The sequence below is a fragment of the Canis lupus genome, chromosome 17 (genome assembly GCF_011100685.1).
Source record: "Canis lupus familiaris isolate Mischka breed German Shepherd chromosome 17, alternate assembly UU_Cfam_GSD_1.0, whole genome shotgun sequence".
Lineage (NCBI taxonomy): Eukaryota > Metazoa > Chordata > Mammalia > Carnivora > Canidae > Canis > Canis lupus.
The window spans coordinates 29,769,519-29,786,367 of record NC_049238.1 but is presented as its reverse complement, the minus strand read 5'-3'; the positions used below and the strand labels follow the sequence as shown (position 1 = coordinate 29,786,367).

The following is a 16,849-nucleotide window of genomic DNA, read 5'->3' as shown; positions in this document are numbered from 1 at the left end:
TAGCTAGTTTTTAAGATTTAATATATTGTGGATATTCACATGTCAGCAAATGTTAATATTAAGCCATATAAGTTTTGTTCTTTTTCTCATACATCATCCTTCTGTTTCTACAGAAGATTTGTCTACTAGTATCTCTGTATCTAATTGTCAGATCCAAGAAAATGTGGTAAGTAAACATTAGTTAAAATATGCAAATTGGGTAATTAAAATAGGTAAAATAAGATGTGAAAATCTTATTAGAAAATAAGCTCAAGAGACAAAAAAAACAAACTCTTAAATACAAACTGGTGGTTGCCAGAGGGGAGTTGGGTGGGGGGATAGATAAAATAGATAAAGGAAATTAAGGATACATTGATCTTGATGAGCACTGAGAAACATTTAGAATTGTAAATCACTATATTGTTCACCTGAAACTAATAGAGCAATGTATGTTAATTATACTTGAATTAAAAAAAAAATGTTTATAGGCCAAAGTAATGAGCAATTGGCCTAAAGACACTCACTAGATTTTGTGGCTAATTACTTCTCTAAGGAGTTCTGCTTTATGAAGGAAACTAAGGCAGATTTTTTTTAAACTGTGAAAATAAAGATAACTTTTTCTCAAGTGATAGTAGAATGTTACATAGTGATAGACTAGTTCAAAGAGGAGGGAGGGATTACTTCACACTGGGTCAGGAGGGTAAGCTTCCTAAAGGAAGTGAAACCTGAGCGGCACCACAAGGAGGGACAGGAATTTCAGATGAGGGTGGGGAACAGTAGTAGTTTGTGCAAGTGCAGGGACCTGGATGGGCAAATAGAAGGAAGCAGGACATACAAGACTTTTAAGGAATAGTGAATAGCATGTTGGGGATTATAACAGGAGTCAGCATAATTTCTATGAAGAAATAGATAGTAAATATTTTAGGCTTTGGAGACCATACCCAATTGCTTGATTCTGCCATGGTAGTGAGAAAGCGTTCATAGGCAGTACATGAAGGAATGAGCATGACTGTGCCCCAATATAACTTTATTTGTGGACACTTGAATTTGAATTTTACATCATTTTCACATGTCAGAAAATACTATTATTTTCCCCTTTGTAACCATTTAAAATGTAAAGTTTGTTCTTTATATATCAGGAGCCTGTACAAAAAGCCATCAGGCTGGATTTTTGGCCTACAAACTAATTTACCAACCCTGGATTAGAAAGAAAAAAGGCTAGAAAAAGAAGTCATAAAATAGTTCATTGACTATATATAAATTTCTCTGTTGCCATCTTCAACTTGGGGCATCCAGCTACAGCTCTGTAGCATATAGATGTTGGCTTTTCTAAGATTGCAGTGAAAACTGGATATCCAGTAGTGGATATCCAGGAAATAGAGGGTTTCAAGGAGATGTAATCTGTATATCTCTTGTAGTGGTAGGTAGAACAGATACCAGATTCTTGGGGAGGGAAAGAGGAATAATACAAACACGAGATCACTAACTTTGAAGGATCTCCCAGGAACTTGAGGGACATACCCATTCATTGCTGAGAACAGAAAAGGTTCAGAGCTGGTCTTTGTGAAAAAACGTTTCTATCAGTTTTTATATGAATAGTGGATGTTCCCTCATCTACTCTGATTAGAACCAAAATTTGGTTGGTTAAACAAAAAGCTGATTAAAGTTGGGAAGCATATAAAAATGATTCTTATAAACCTTAAAATTTTTCATTATACCTTAAAACATGCATATATGCACATTGATTGATTTGCTTTGTCACAGAGCTGAGATTTTTTTCTTTAAGTATGGGTCTGCTAAGTAGAGTTCCACTTGGTCTATCTTGCATCAACCACATCTGTATGTAGTAATACAGTTCTGATGCTAATCACCCTGATTTTGTGCAGACTCCACAGGTTAAGGGCACAGTTCCTAACAAGGCTGCCTTTATTTGAGACACCAGCCACAAGTACAGAGGTCCAGAGTTCACCCGTACTTCTGACCAATTGGCTACAGATTCAGAGGATTCCCATGAACCCACACTGAGGTTCAGTAATTCATTAGAATGACTCAGAACCTAGGGAAAGTGCTGGATTTAGGATTACAGCTTTATTTAAAAAGGATAAAATTCCAGACCAGCCAACCAAAGACGCATAGGATGCAGTCTGGGAGAGTTCTGAATGTAGAGCTTCTGCATTCTCTCCCTGAAATCAGGACATGCAAATCTACCAGCACATTGATGTGTCACTAGCCTGGAAAATTATCTGGCCTTAGTGTCCAAAGTTTTTATTAGAGTTTCATTAAGTAGGCATGATTGACTGAATCTTTGGCCACATGATTGAACTCATTCTCCTACTCCCCTCTGCCTCCCTTGAGTTTGGACTAGTTCGAAGCCCCAACACTCTTGGTTGATCTTTCTGGTGACCCTACCCCATCCTGAATCATCTTGTTAGCATACTTCAGGTGTGATCCAAAGGGCTCACGAATGACATAATGTAAGAAACTCCTATGAATTGGGAAATTCCAAGGATTTAGGGTCTCTTTTAGGAACCAGGGACAAAGGCCAGTCAAATTCTTATTATACAACAGTGCCCATAATGCATTCTCTATAATTTCCAATTTTTGTTTCTTTAAAGTAGAACCAGGAATACTTGTGAATTATTCTGGAAACAGAATTCTCACTCCCCCAATCTTTATTTTGCTCACAAATAAATTGACAGCAATTGGTTTGGTATCTCATCTTTATGGAGTTTCTTTTTTTCTTTTTTAAGAGTTATTTGTTTAGAAAGAGAGAACATAAACAGGAGGGAGAGAGGGAGAGAGAATCTCAAGCAGACCTACACTGAGCATGGAGCCCCACACCAGGCTCAGTCTCACTGCCCTGAGATCATGACCTGAGCAGAAACCAAGAGTTGGATGCTTAACTGACTGAGCCACCCAGACACCCCTTTATGGAGTTTCTAAAACTACCTAGTTTTCATAGTAATCTCTGTTTCATTGACTTAAAAAGTATATATATTTAAATTTTTGCAGTAATTAAACTCTGTGATCTATAACAAGTACATTTGGCATAAAGGGTTTGGGAACATGTTCAGTTTAAAGATTCACTCTTTGGGACACCACCCCCAGTTTGTTAGGCTACTGTAGACATCAATCAGTGTGTGCTCTTCAGAGGGAATGGGGAGAGTACAGGTTGTTCTGGTGAATGAGTAAAGAACAGGTGTTAGGAGAGCTTCTACAAATATGTAGTACTTATTTGACCCTGGTATGTCCTGAATTATTTACCTTTTTAATAGATTTCACTGTTTCTCTAATACATCATAAGCCTCTTACCTAGGTCTGTTTTACAAATTAGCTGCCTTTTACAGAGTCCTCTATACAGTTAGGGCTCAATAAATGTTGATGACAATCCTAAATTCACAGGCATTTTTTAAATTAGGAGGAATCCTAGAGATGTAGAATACTTTTATACAGATGAGAAAGCCAAGTCCCAGGGAAGTCAACAATTTAGGATTATCCAATTTCAACAGAAATTAGGAAATCAGATTTATGGAATTACTGATTTTTATATGCTGGGCACTGGACTTGACACTTGATATATATCTTTCATTTAATTTACTTAAAAATCCAGTGAATTAGATGTTATGTATCACCTTTACCAGTGAGAAATTGAGGTCTGTGCAATTCTGTTTATTCAGTTGAGTTACTGCCATGAAACAGGCACTTGGGGGGAGTATAACACCCTCCATGCCGACTGTGGCACATACCCAGACGGAGACTCCTGACTGAAGCACCAGGGAGAGGACTGGAGAGCGCCCTCCAAAGATATTCCCACAGCAACAGCCAGCACCAAGAAGGAAGGGAGGGAGGGAAGAAGATTGAAGAGGGATCTAAGTTACAGACTTTCTCACACATAACCCTTTCCATCAGGCTTTCAAAATGAGCTTAAATCTCAGTAATATGAACCTTCTGAGTTTTTCTCTCAGATCAAAGATAACAAATCTCCTTAATGGTGAAATAGGTAAAATTTTGTTCTTAATTTTTTTTGTTAACTTTTTATGGAGCATTACTTAATAAATACAAGATTTTATTTTATTCAAAACTTTTTCCCCTCAAAGGCCTTCTTACAGAATAGATTATACTTGTATGTCAAGAGCCATAGCATTAAAATTGGGCTTTTCTAGGACATGGGAAGTCTGTTCATAAAATATTTGTTAGGCAATTTAGCTGCCTCTCAGAAACAAAAATATCTTAAAGTATTTTGAAAAGAGAGATGTTGACAGTGTTAAATAGAGGGAAATAATGCTGCTTACCCTTCCCTAAATAGGACATTAGCACTGTTTACCAGATCTTTGCCGATGAGGTGCTTGGTTCAGGCCAGTTTGGTATCGTCTATGGAGGTAAGTGACTGCAGGCCCATTTGTCTGCTGTTCGCATGAATGTTGTATCAGATCCTAAGATCTGTGGCTCATGATATTGGCAGAGTCATTTAAGCTCACTGTGCTTAGTATCTTCATCTGTTTAATGGAGCTTACAAAACTTGACCTGCATTGTTCACAGGTTGTTAATTAAGCCTGATACACATAAAAGTACTTTATAAGCTATAATCCAAGGTATAAAAGAAAAGCAATATTAAATCCTAGTCCTCCCTTGCTAGACACTCTTTAAGTGGCCTTTCTGCCTCAACACTTGCTCTGACATGTGGTTAAATAACTGTGCTGACTCAGTGAATCTAGAATAAAATTAGTTCACTGATACAATGTTTCTATCTTGACAGTATCTGAAGACTAAGAGTAGTTAAGTTAACTATCATTTATTTAATAAGGTAGACTATTTTTCAGCAAAAAAGTTGATTCAAATTTCCTGGCATTTGAAGTATGCCTTTATTAGGGGCAACTATTATTAAGGGAAAATAATAATTTACTTCTTAAAGAGTAAAGGAGAAGGAACAAAATCAGCCAAAAAAAGAAATCTAAGAGTAAATAAATACATATCAGTTTCAGTCTTTGGACAACGTCCTAATAAAGCTTTTATATTGTATATGAGCTGTCAATTTGCTTTTTTCTATACCTTTTTTTTTTTTTTTTTTTAATAGGAAAACATAGAAAAACTGGAAGGGATGTGGCTATTAAAGTAATTGATAAGATGAGGTTCCCCACAAAACAGGAAAGTCAACTCCGTAATGAAGTGGCTATTTTACAGGTAAAAAAAAAAAACCCAAGTTGCTTTGTATTGGTTTTAATTTTTGATTTGTGGATTTTTAAATGTAAGTCTTTTTAGAGCTGATAAGAAAAAAAGCTTGTTTTTTCTTCTGTTTTCATCTTATGACCCTTTGGGCTCAGTGAGAGGCTGGTGGGCATCTACATTAAATCCTTATGTCTTTTTTTTTTTAAAGGGAAAAATTAAATTACAGTCCTCTAGGAGTTACAAGAACTGCCATTATGATAGTTTGTTTAGAATACATTTTCATAAGTAAAATCTTAATAACAACAAAGTAAGAATTTATTAATTCATCACTCCAGAAGCTCAAAATACTTGGATACTTCTGTCACCACATTTGGCTTGGGAGGTCAGTGCTGTACCCATGCAGTGCTCACAGATGATGGTACTTGGTTGACATAGCAATTGCTGTAAAAATAAATGCTTAAAAATTGTGTGCCTTTTCACAGTAGCATTTGTTATTTTATTAATTTAAAACTCTAAAGACTTAATTTTATAATACCATTAAGGTATATTTTTAAATATATATTAGTAATGACCTAACTTTCATTAAATAAATTACCATTTTCATTTAACATTTTTACCTCTTTTGGGGGTCATCAAGAAGACTTAAATTTAGTTTTATCTTTATTTGTATGAATATCATATAAATTATAATATGCAAACGTCTATTCATTGTGTAGCTTTTGGATAATATTTAAGAAATCATGGTAATATAATAGTTAATGCTGTCAGAACCCCATTTGCTTGTGAGTGAAGTTCAAGAAGACAAAACCTACTGAACTTAGGCTTCCTTGAAGAAGCAGGTAAGAAACTTACAAACACACAATTCATTTTACATGTATTACATTATTGGTTACCAGCAATGACATTTGCCTCCTGTGTTTTTCAGAGGAGTGATAATCAAAAGATTGTGGTCTACAAGCTACTTATGGTCCCTTCAAGGTCACTTCCTCCTGTACAACTGTCTTCATATAGAATATTAATAGCATTCGGACTGTATTAGAATGTGAATATTGTTAGTGATCTTTTTTCATATCTAATTCTGGAATCTTGTTCATTGTCCCACTAATATAACAAAAATAAATAAATATTAAGGATACATTCTTAAGGCTTGATTCATCCTTGCCACTCTGATCACAGACAAATCTCTGAACTAAACACTAAAGTGTTTTTGGCCATGTTTTATCAACTATGGCTCATAATAATTAAATTTAGGGAATTCTGGGTAATGCACAGGGCAACAATGGTAGTATAGCCTTCTGTAGCAATTGTTATTAGTTTAAAACTCCTAAGATTTAATTTTATAATACTTCTTTTTCATTGACTACCATACAGGGAATATGGTTAAGTAATTGTAGTATGTCTCCAAATATACTATTTTCATCTTAAATTTAATACCATGCTTTTGTTGTAGATTCTCTTCAAATTGTTTATATACAAATTTACATTTTTATATTTAGTTAATGACTTACTTTGTGCCAGAAACTGTACTTATTAATAAGTACTTTTTCTTAACATCACCCAAGGAAGAGGACAGGTTTAGAGGGTTTGTTTTTTTTTTAAGATTTTATTTATTTATTCATGAGAGACACACAGAGAGAGAAAGAGGCAGAGATACAGGCAGAGGGAGAAGCAGGCTCCATGCAGGGAGCCCGACGCGGGACTCGATCCCGGGTCTCCAGGATCACACCCTGGGCGAAGGCTGCACTAAACCACTGAGTCACCCAGGCTGCCCAGGTTTAGAGTTTCAATCTGTCTGCAAACCACATGCTGTTTCTACTCTACCACACTGGACCTGCTGTGTGTGTATGTGTGCGCACGTGTGCGCACATACGTAAAATCGTGACTTTATTTCCTTTGCAATGTATAAATTCAACAAATTCTTCTATATATAACGATCAACTTTAGTCTACTTTGTGTTTGAATTACAATTCTCTTAGAACAATCTGAATTTGGTAAAAACATTTTTTAAAGGAAACTTTTTTCCAAATAGCAACTCATTTCATTTGATGAAATTCATTACACAGGATTTAGTCATATGGGCATTTCAGCTAGACTGTTGCATACGGGTTGAAAGGAACTTACTACACTTATATACTCCACCCTTTGGTTCCCCCCTCCCCTCTCAGCTGTGTCATCCTTACTTTCCAGTCTTTGCCCCTGATTCTTCTTGTATGTAGTCCTCATTAAACAAACCTAAAAGGCTGGCTGACGCCAGCCTGATAGTTGATTCTGGTACTGTAAGTTACCTGCAGCTCCACTGACTTCCACAGTTTTTCTTCCCTATGTCCTCACCTTTATAAAGAAAGGTTATAGCACAAAGACTAAGCATACTACTGAGACTACAGTTTTGGCCTTTCCAGTGGCAGGGAGAGTCAATTACAGAATCAGTGATTAAGGAATGACCTTATAGTTAACCCAGAAACATCCAGCCTCGCTCTTGAGTGCTTGGTGATAAACTCTATATTTCTATCAATTTAAAAGAAAGGAGGACATGGGGTGCCTGGGTAGCTCAGTCAGTTGGGCGCCTGCTTTCGGCTCAGGTGGTGATCCCAGGGTCCTGGGATCAAGTCTTGCATTGGGCTCCCTGCTCCATGGGGAGCCTGCCCTCTGTCTCTGCTTCCCTCCCTCTCTTTCTGTCTCTCATGAATAAATAGAATCTTCAAAAAAAAAAAAAAAAAAAAAAAAAAAAGAAAAGAAGACATGACATTTTTGGACATCTGCAGATACTGTTAGGCTGAACCAAAATCTCTTGGAAAAGGTCCCAGTGTAGATACTACTTTCAACAAATTGAGTCTCTTCTGAATGATGGCCCCACTGTCTCCCTATTCCTTAAATATGTCAGATATGGTCCTGTCTCAAGGACTTTGCTTTATCTATTCCCTCTGCCTGGAATGCCGTGTGTCATTTGCTAATGAGGCCCATGCATTCTGTTTAGCATTACACCCATCCACCCCCACCTCCTTACTTTTTCTTCCTTCCATAGCATTTACCACCTTCATACTGGGTAGTTTACTAGTTTATCACCTATTATCTATCCCACCTTGCTAGAATAAGCTTCACAAGATGAGAGGTACTTGTCAGTTTTGTTTACTCTTGAATCCAGACTACCTACATAGTACCAAGAGCATAGCAAATACTCATTTAACATTTATTGAATAAATGTGTTTATATGGAGCATTACCTATAACATATTGTTAAATTTTTTAAATAGAAATGTGGAATGGTTCCATTTGTATAGTTTCTTAGGGTAATGTGTAATTTGCACATGTGTACATCAGTTATGTAAAGAAAAGGATCCACACCTACATAAACTGTCAACATGGCTACATCTGGCTGAGGAGTATATTATGAGGCAGGAAAGAAAGGAAGGCGTTTTACTTGTGTTTCATAGGGATATGGTAATATAAAATATCTTTTGCTCTTGCCTGAAAAGGGTTGGTTATAGAGTAGTAATGGGAGAAAATGTGTGTTGCTCTCATGGCTTCCTATGTAAATGAGAAAAATATTAGGAGATATTTCAAAGAGAAATTTCTGGTTTTAACACTGTGGTGTATAAATTCACCATTTTTCCCCTTCTCAGAAGTCACCTAAAAGCAACAAGAAAAATGATAATAGAGAAAAAATTTCAAAACTTATGAAAATAGAAGAAAGCTCAGACCTATAAAATAGGTAAAGGAGTTCTTCCAGAAACACTGGAAATGGAGCCAAGGGTGCATGCAGGAAGAGGCACCACATTAAGTGCTGTTTTTGCTGGCACTTTCTGATATCTGCAATTGTGATATCCTCTCTAGCTGCCTCCTCAAATAGAAGAAAGCCAAGGGGGTCATGATCTGATAAGATTTAATTCAAGGGAAGACACAGTAAGTGAAGGGAAGAAGGGCACTTTAGTAGTGGAAGAGAGAAGATTACACCAAATAGCGGCATTATAAAGGAAAACTAGAGAGGCGGCAGGGAGAAACTGAAAAGCACATAGGAGTCTTGGCAGATGAAGTAGCCAAAGCTAACAACATGGAAGGCCTAAACAGTATAAGGTAATCTAACCACTTTATACTAAAGTCTGTACCCTAAAAATCAAAGAACAGAGAGTACCCCATTCATTCAAAACAGCAGGATGAATAGTATCCTTTGATCCTAATGCAATAAAACTAGAAATAAATGACAAAATTGGAGAACAGAAAGCTCCCACCACCTGAAAAAAATTTTTTTAATATCTTAGAGCAAAATCAAGATTTCAGAGTATTTAAAAAATAATCGTGAAAATACTGTATATCAGTTTTTGGACAATTGCTCAAAAAATTTATAACCTCAAATATTTACACAAGAATGAATGAAAATAAATGAATTAAGAATCAAACTCAAGAGGTTAAAGAATGAACAATAAAGGAAAGCAAAAATAAGAAAGAACATCTTGGGGAGATGACCACAACTACTGAAAAAAAACCTAAAGGCATTTTAATTTTACGATGCTGCCTTGTCCAGTTCTATCAGATAAATTTGAAAACCTGGAGAAAATGATTCTCAATCAAAGTATAATTTACCAAAAGACTCCAGAGGAAATGGGACATTTAAATAAATAAAGTTAAGAGACAATGTTACAGAATACTTCTTTCTATCTTTGTGTGTGTATACCATTTACCGGCAGGTGGGAAGAAAGAAACTTAAAACTACAGCATGGGGACAGCCAACCACACTTCCAACTCTAGGTTTTTGTTTTTTTTCCCCAACTCTAGGTTGATCAAAGTTGTAATATTCTGAATCTTTCCCTGCTCACTGCTATTTTCACTGTAGAAATGTGTCACTTTTAATTTAGCTGCTTGGAATACCATCTCATTACATTATTTTAAATGGATTAGTAAACTATTTATTTTGCACTTGCTAGTCATTTTTTAAAGCACCATGATTCAGACATTGAGCTAAAATGACTAAGTCTCTGCTGTCAGGGAACTTACTGGCTACAAAGTAAGATACATGCACTTGGCACAGTACCATGGGATAAGTACTGCTGCATGTATATATAGTATTAGATGGAAACTACTGCAGTCGTCCTAGAAAGAGGTAATGTGAGCTGAAATTAAAGCAGCTACAGTGAGAATTGAGAGGATGATGGCAGATTCAAAAAATATTTTAGAGATGGTGCTCAACTTCACATAAGCCAAAAAGTTATGTCTTAGCATAATTAGTACCTATAATAAGGATAAAAGCATAAAAAATACGTTTCTAATAATAAAGAATAAAAGCTTAAACACTTAGGCCAATAGAGCATATTTAAAATTGAAATGAAGCCATATTATTGAAGATAGGAAGGGGGTAAGCAGAGGAATAGATTTGTGTTCAGGAATAAAAAGCTGTTGAATATTTTTGAGCATGGCTGACGTATCATGATAATCTGCTTCTGAGGAAAGTTTTTTGTTCTTGTTGTTGTTGTTGTTGTTTTTAACCAGTAAGGTAGATTGCTTTTTTATTAACAGAAACAGGAGATGATGGAGGTAGAGATCTTGAGCCCAAAAGAAGGAAAAGCAAATGGAAGATTGAAAATCCAGACTTAGATAAATAACTACCTTAAAATTGGAACCAGCTCTCGAGCACAGACCTCTACAGACACAGCCCCAGAGAGCCAAAGTTCTGTGTAATTGGCTAAATTTGACTGGCAATTGGTGCCTATTTATGGACAGTATAAAATTAGCATTGTGTCAGGAGACTAAAAAGATGAGAAAGAAGAAAATGTAGTAATGGACAAGGGCACTTAGGTAATCAATTGGGAAGACAGCCTTTCCCCTCAGTGCATCCAGTCCAGTACAGATCTTGGAAAATCCAAATCCAGGATCCTGTTTGTTTGCTTTTACTGCTTATTTTTCTATGCTGTTTTTCTTTCTGTGCCATGTACTCCATACAATTAATTGTAGTACAGTTAGATATTTGCATAGTAAAACTATTTCTCTACTTAAGTTGGTTATATAAATATCCTTGCAACTCTTCAGAATTTGCACCATCCTGGGATTGTAAACCTGGAATGTATGTTTGAAACTCCAGAACGAGTTTTTGTGGTAATGGAAAAGCTACATGGAGATATGTTGGAAATGATTCTATCCAGTGAGAAAAGTCGACTTCCAGAACGAATTACCAAATTCATGGTCACACAGGTATTTTAACCCTTTCTTTTTTTTTGAAACGAGAATACTTGAAAACAGAAAATTAAATAGCAGTGCTTTTACATATCAGGATATTGTGGGAATTAACCTTGAAGAACAGATTAACACTTCAGTTAAAACTTGATGAACTGTCGTGGACTTTTCAAATTACCATACCATTTAAGAGGTCAGATGGGGATTCAGCTATGATTTTTACCAGGCACTGAAAAAATTCTGTTTTCTCCAATAACAGATCCTTGTTGCCTTGAGGAATCTCCATTTTAAGAATATTGTACACTGTGATTTAAAGCCAGAAAATGTGCTGCTTGCATCAGCAGAGCCATTTCCTCAGGTAAGATACTTTCTAGAACCTTGTTAAGTACCTGACATTACAGAGCACCCATGTAATGAAAGGAAGTGCTATAGGTTCAGATATATCACTATCTTAACAGAAGTAATTAGCCTGTAACTACCAGTGAGGATTAGTACTTGAATAATTTGAACTCAGATCTTACTCATTGTTTATTTTCATTAAGACTTTTTAGACTTAACTGGACCTCAAGGTATAACGTTTTGCACATAGTGCAGTTCACTCTCCCTGTGCATTGGGAATGAAGTGAGGGATATGAATCTTGACTGGTGCCTGGTGCTCAGAACAAATTCCCCATAAAATAATACAGGGTAGAACTGTCAGTGGAGGACACTAGATTTTTTTTTGTGGGGGGGGGGGGGGGGACTAGATTTTGAGGCAGGCTGCTCACTCCCCTTCCTCTTTATGGTATTTTATTTCAAACATTTTCACTAAAACCAATATAAGAATTACATTTCCTGTCCCTGCCATCACTCACACATGTATATCCTCTGTTTGTGTGTGTCCATAACTTATGTGTAATGCATGGATTTTTTTTACTTGGTTAATAAATTTCATCTCACTAAAGTGTTGACCTTGATCCAAATTTCATAACCTAAAAAATGGTTCATAAACCCAAAGTTTGAAACATTCTTCCTGAGGAATATGTTGGTAGTACCCATAAATATTTTTCATGCTTATCATTGGTAAATTCTCCAATTAACTAGAATATCTTTTGCCAAACTGTTGTTTATATACATTTGAAAAATTCACAGTTAAACACTAAGACAGACTAAGACAGACTAAGGACAACTGACTTTCACTTGAATTAAATACAACTCAAACTGTCTTTTAAGAAGAAGATATACTGTTAAAAATTATTCAACTCTTACAAGGAAATAATCCTGTTCTTTTATAATGCCTATATGGCTTAAAACGGATTCCCTGTCATTGTGAGGTAAAAAGGGTTCCCTCATAGTTGGTGTGATATTTTAAATAAAAGTGTTTCCACACATTATCATCTCATTTGGTTTTCAGAATTGTTGGGCAAAGGTTGCATACCCCTACAGTGAGACTAAAACTCCATCTTTCTGACCTCTGTTTTGAACAAAGGGAAAATAATGTCATTTACTTGTCATTCCTTCTTGCTCAAATGCTAGCCATGGCCACACTTCCTTATTCAGTTGCCTACTGCCAAGGCATCTTTTATCAGGATGTTAGGGCATTTAACCAAAAAGAAGTTCACATGTCTTCATGGTCAATAATCCTGTGTTCCTCCAGTACTTAATCAGAAGGGAGCCACATTCGGTAATGACATAGAACGCTACCATAAAAACATGCACGAGGCTCCATGTCCTAGAAATAGCAAGAAGCATTTGAATGAATGCACCTTCATCTTTGCTCTCCAGGCAGTTTATACCATCAGTTTTTAGAAGCCAAATCCTTTTTTTCAATTTATCATAATGCTTTTGTGAAGACATTTGTGAGTCAGGGCATTTCCGCATTTCCTCCATAAAGTACTTGGCATTTGCTTGTTCACAAATGTGACCTTACTTTCCAAAACCCAAACTTCTAGAAGATGTGCAGCAAGGTAAGTGTTCTGAGCTCTGCCAAGCTCATTACACTTCCAGAACGCTGTTCCCAAAAGGATATTGTAGTGACTGTGGCTACCTTCAGACAAAACTGTTGTCAAATCCAGTATCTCACCAGCAATTGTTTGTTGCATAGTCATAGAAGACACCTTCGCTCTTGATCTTTAAAGCAATCTCTAGCATTGCTCTTCTATGGGCTCCATTAATTCTCTTTACTACACCTCAAGTTATTTGCCAACAGAGAGTAATCCTCGAGAATATAGATTCTAGGATTAAGGAAAATAAAGGGTCAGTTTTTAAATACCAACTTATTTTTCATTCGGCAAACATTTACTGAGTACCTTTGTGTTTCCAGGCACTGTGAGGTCACTGAGGATTAAAAAATGAAACACATAATTCTTGCTCACAGATAGAAAAGCAGCTCCTTAAAAGCCAAATGCTAAAAAATCAGCACTCTCCCATATCATCAAAAAACTTTGAGCACTTAACACCACCAGTCTGGTTTTTGGCATTCTGGAAGCTAGAATTTATAAAGGTGTTTTTGTTTTTTGGTTTTTTTTTTTAAAGAAAATATGAACGGCTTTCCTAGTGCTTATGTCAGTAATAGATCACAAGGTTATAAATGTATCTGCTTTTTTGGAAAAGGGTACTTTACAATTGCCCCATCTACATTCATTTTTGTTCATAATCAGTAGTTGGCAGGTATGTTGAAATGATTCAGTATCATACTTAGGGACAGGTATATAGAGATAGATAGATGAAAATGCAAAATTAATAACATCTTTTTATTCCCAGGTGAAGCTGTGTGACTTTGGTTTTGCACGCATCATTGGTGAAAAGTCATTCAGGAGATCTGTGGTAGGAACTCCAGCATACTTAGCCCCTGAAGTTCTCAGGAGCAAAGGTTACAACCGTTCTCTAGATATGTGGTCAGTGGGAGTTATCGTCTATGTGAGCCTCAGTGGCACATTTCCTTTTAATGAAGATGAAGATATAAATGACCAAATCCAAAATGCTGCATTTATGTACCCACCAAATCCGTGGAGAGAAATTTCTGGTGAAGGTAAGAAGAAGAAAAAAAAAAAAAAAGCTTTAGCTCTGTGCCGTTTAGTCTAAAAATCTTTGTGATCCCAAATCAGCATGTCTCTCCTGTCTCATCAATTTCTCATATTCATCTTTCAATTCAGCCAATTTTTGAGCAGTCTTCCTTTTGAATGGTCTCTTCTCTAACGTCCATCTAGTACCCAGGCATAGGACAAATCCATAGGACTATCTTAATGGTCCTGTCCACTAGATTCTTTCCTGGTCCTTCCCAGTCACTACTGCTGCCAAATCTGTCTTCAGGAAACATTACTTTTGTCTTTTTCTGCCCCAGACATCTTGGGCTCCCTTTAACCACATTGCAGCTGTAGATCTGAGACAGCCAGAATTTACCTTCCATCCTCCTCTTCCTTGCCCCCCCCCTACAGAAAACCTGTCTACTCTTGCCAACTACTTTCTACATTTTGCTTGGGCCTTTCACCTGCCTACAGTCCCTCTGCCTCGCAGCTGAAATCCTTGCAGTCTCTCAAGGGCCCTTAACTCGTGGCTCATCTGTGAAGTCTTCCCTGAGCCCTTTCTCTAAACTTTGTAAGATAAACTTAGGCTACTAGCAGGAGAGATTTCTCCTTAAGTATTCTTTCTTTTCATAATTATTTTCAGAACCAGATTGTAAGCTAGTTACCTAGAATGAACTGTATAGACATTCACCAGTTTGTTTGCAGCCCTCCTGTGGCCCAGTCCTAGGAAGCAGGATACACTGGTTTTCCCTGCCCAGGAAAGGTTTTTGAGCCTGCAAGCCTGGGTTCTATACCTATCAAGAATGCCTTGGCTATGCCTCTTTAGTTTGATACTACCAGGAAGGGCACACAATGTACTAAATGGTCCCATACTGAATAGAACCCCACTAGAGAATATCCCCACCTGGATTTAGCCAACCTTTGGAACAGGGGTCTTTTTGGTTTTCCAAAAGTAGCAGGCCTAATCCTAGGAATTAACAGCCCATTAAACTGGTAAAGTTTGAGGAACAACATGTGAAGACAGTAGCTAGCTTACTTGGTAATGAACAACTAATTGAAGTATATATGAGGGTTTCTCTTAGAGTTCCTGGGGGCAGTGTGGTGTGCAGACCCTCTCATATCGGAATCAATTAGTGAGTGTACTAAGACAAAAATGCCTGGCTATATCCCAGAGATTCCACTTCACCAGTGAGAAGGACATAAGGAATGCATTTTAGGAAATACCCCCCAAATAATTTGATGCACATGGTGGATAACCACTTAAGGAACAGCGGATCAAAATGGGAAGTATTTGGAACACAGAGGAGTTCATAAAATACCTGTGGTGTGCAGAAGAGAAACAGAAGCAGTTATAATGTAAATCTTTCACTTGACTCATCCCTGGGTCCAGGCTTTTGTATCAATATTTCAAGTGTGCCGTCACATAGGGCTGTAGTCAGTATGCAGTACGGTTTTGGTTTTGCAGCTGCTCCATTTCTTCAAGTAACTGGATAAAATAAGTATGCCAAGATCTCACCACATACACCAAACACCATGAAGGTATTTGTGTAAAATCTTTTGAGTGTGAACTTGTGGTAATAAGTTACCTTGTCAGTCTAGCCCTATCTACAGAGGCAAGGCAATAGTTTTGGCTCCTTTGCAGACCAAGCCAGGGACTAGGGAATGATGTCACTGGAAGGAAACAACAAATCAGTCTGTAATCAGTTTTTTTTATTAATTTTAAAATAATAATAGCTAATGCTAAGCATGATTCTAAGCCCTTTACGTGTATTATTTCATCTTCTCAACAACCTCAGTTTACAGATGAGGAAACGGACAAATGGCAGCATGTAATAACTGACCCTCTGCCACATGCAGTAAGTGGCTGCAAAGTTGACGCTTGAACCTGTGGTCTGTCCTGCCACCTTGAACCTGTGGTCTGTCCTGCCACCTTAACAAAACAGACACGCTTCCTAAATAGGTACTCTGTTCGTTCAGTAGACATTTATGGATCACTGACCAGTCAAGGCTATGGCCTTGAGAAGCAAAAACCCTCAACTCTGTATTTCTGTGGATTGAATAGCCTTCCAGGCAGACTCCCAAGTTTGGTGTGCCCCATTACACCCAAATCCATGTGTCTGATTTCGTCTTTTCTCTTAGCAATTGATTTGATAAACAACCTACTTCAAGTGAAGATGAGAAAACGATACAGTGTGGACAAATCTCTTAGTCATCCCTGGCTGCAGGTAAAAAAAAATCTTTGGTGATCCTCATTTGAGCCATTCCTTGTAATTTGTCTTACCTAATGAAACTACTCTAAGACCAACAGATTCTCCTCATCTTAGAATACTGTTAAGTGTTCTTCAGTGATTAATTTGTACTGTGGCTGCCTCTCTGGAAATTGCAGTATATCACTGAAATGCAGAACTGATAGGTAATTAAACTCCCATGAACTGAAGCAGTGCTTTAGCTTTCTTATAGGACCGTATGTTTCATTTCGCCTTTTTGTAAGATAAGCATATTATTTTGTCAAATATATTTTACTTTTAAAACATCCAC

The 16,849-nt window shown here is 36.9% G+C and overlaps 1 protein-coding gene across 1 annotated transcript in view; it reads left to right on the top strand.

Annotated features, from left to right (window-relative positions):
* The window catches only part of PRKD3 (protein kinase D3), an 88,464-nt gene that overhangs the window by 68,226 nt on the left and 3,389 nt on the right, over positions 1-16,849 (top strand). The window contains exons 12-18 of the mRNA XM_038561275.1: positions 114-166; positions 4,286-4,358; positions 5,054-5,160; positions 11,163-11,324; positions 11,566-11,664; positions 14,049-14,316; positions 16,451-16,536. Coding sequence (XP_038417203.1) covers positions 114-166; positions 4,286-4,358; positions 5,054-5,160; positions 11,163-11,324; positions 11,566-11,664; positions 14,049-14,316; positions 16,451-16,536 — 848 coding nt within the window. The remainder of the gene's footprint in view (positions 1-113; positions 167-4,285; positions 4,359-5,053; positions 5,161-11,162; positions 11,325-11,565; positions 11,665-14,048; positions 14,317-16,450; positions 16,537-16,849) is intronic.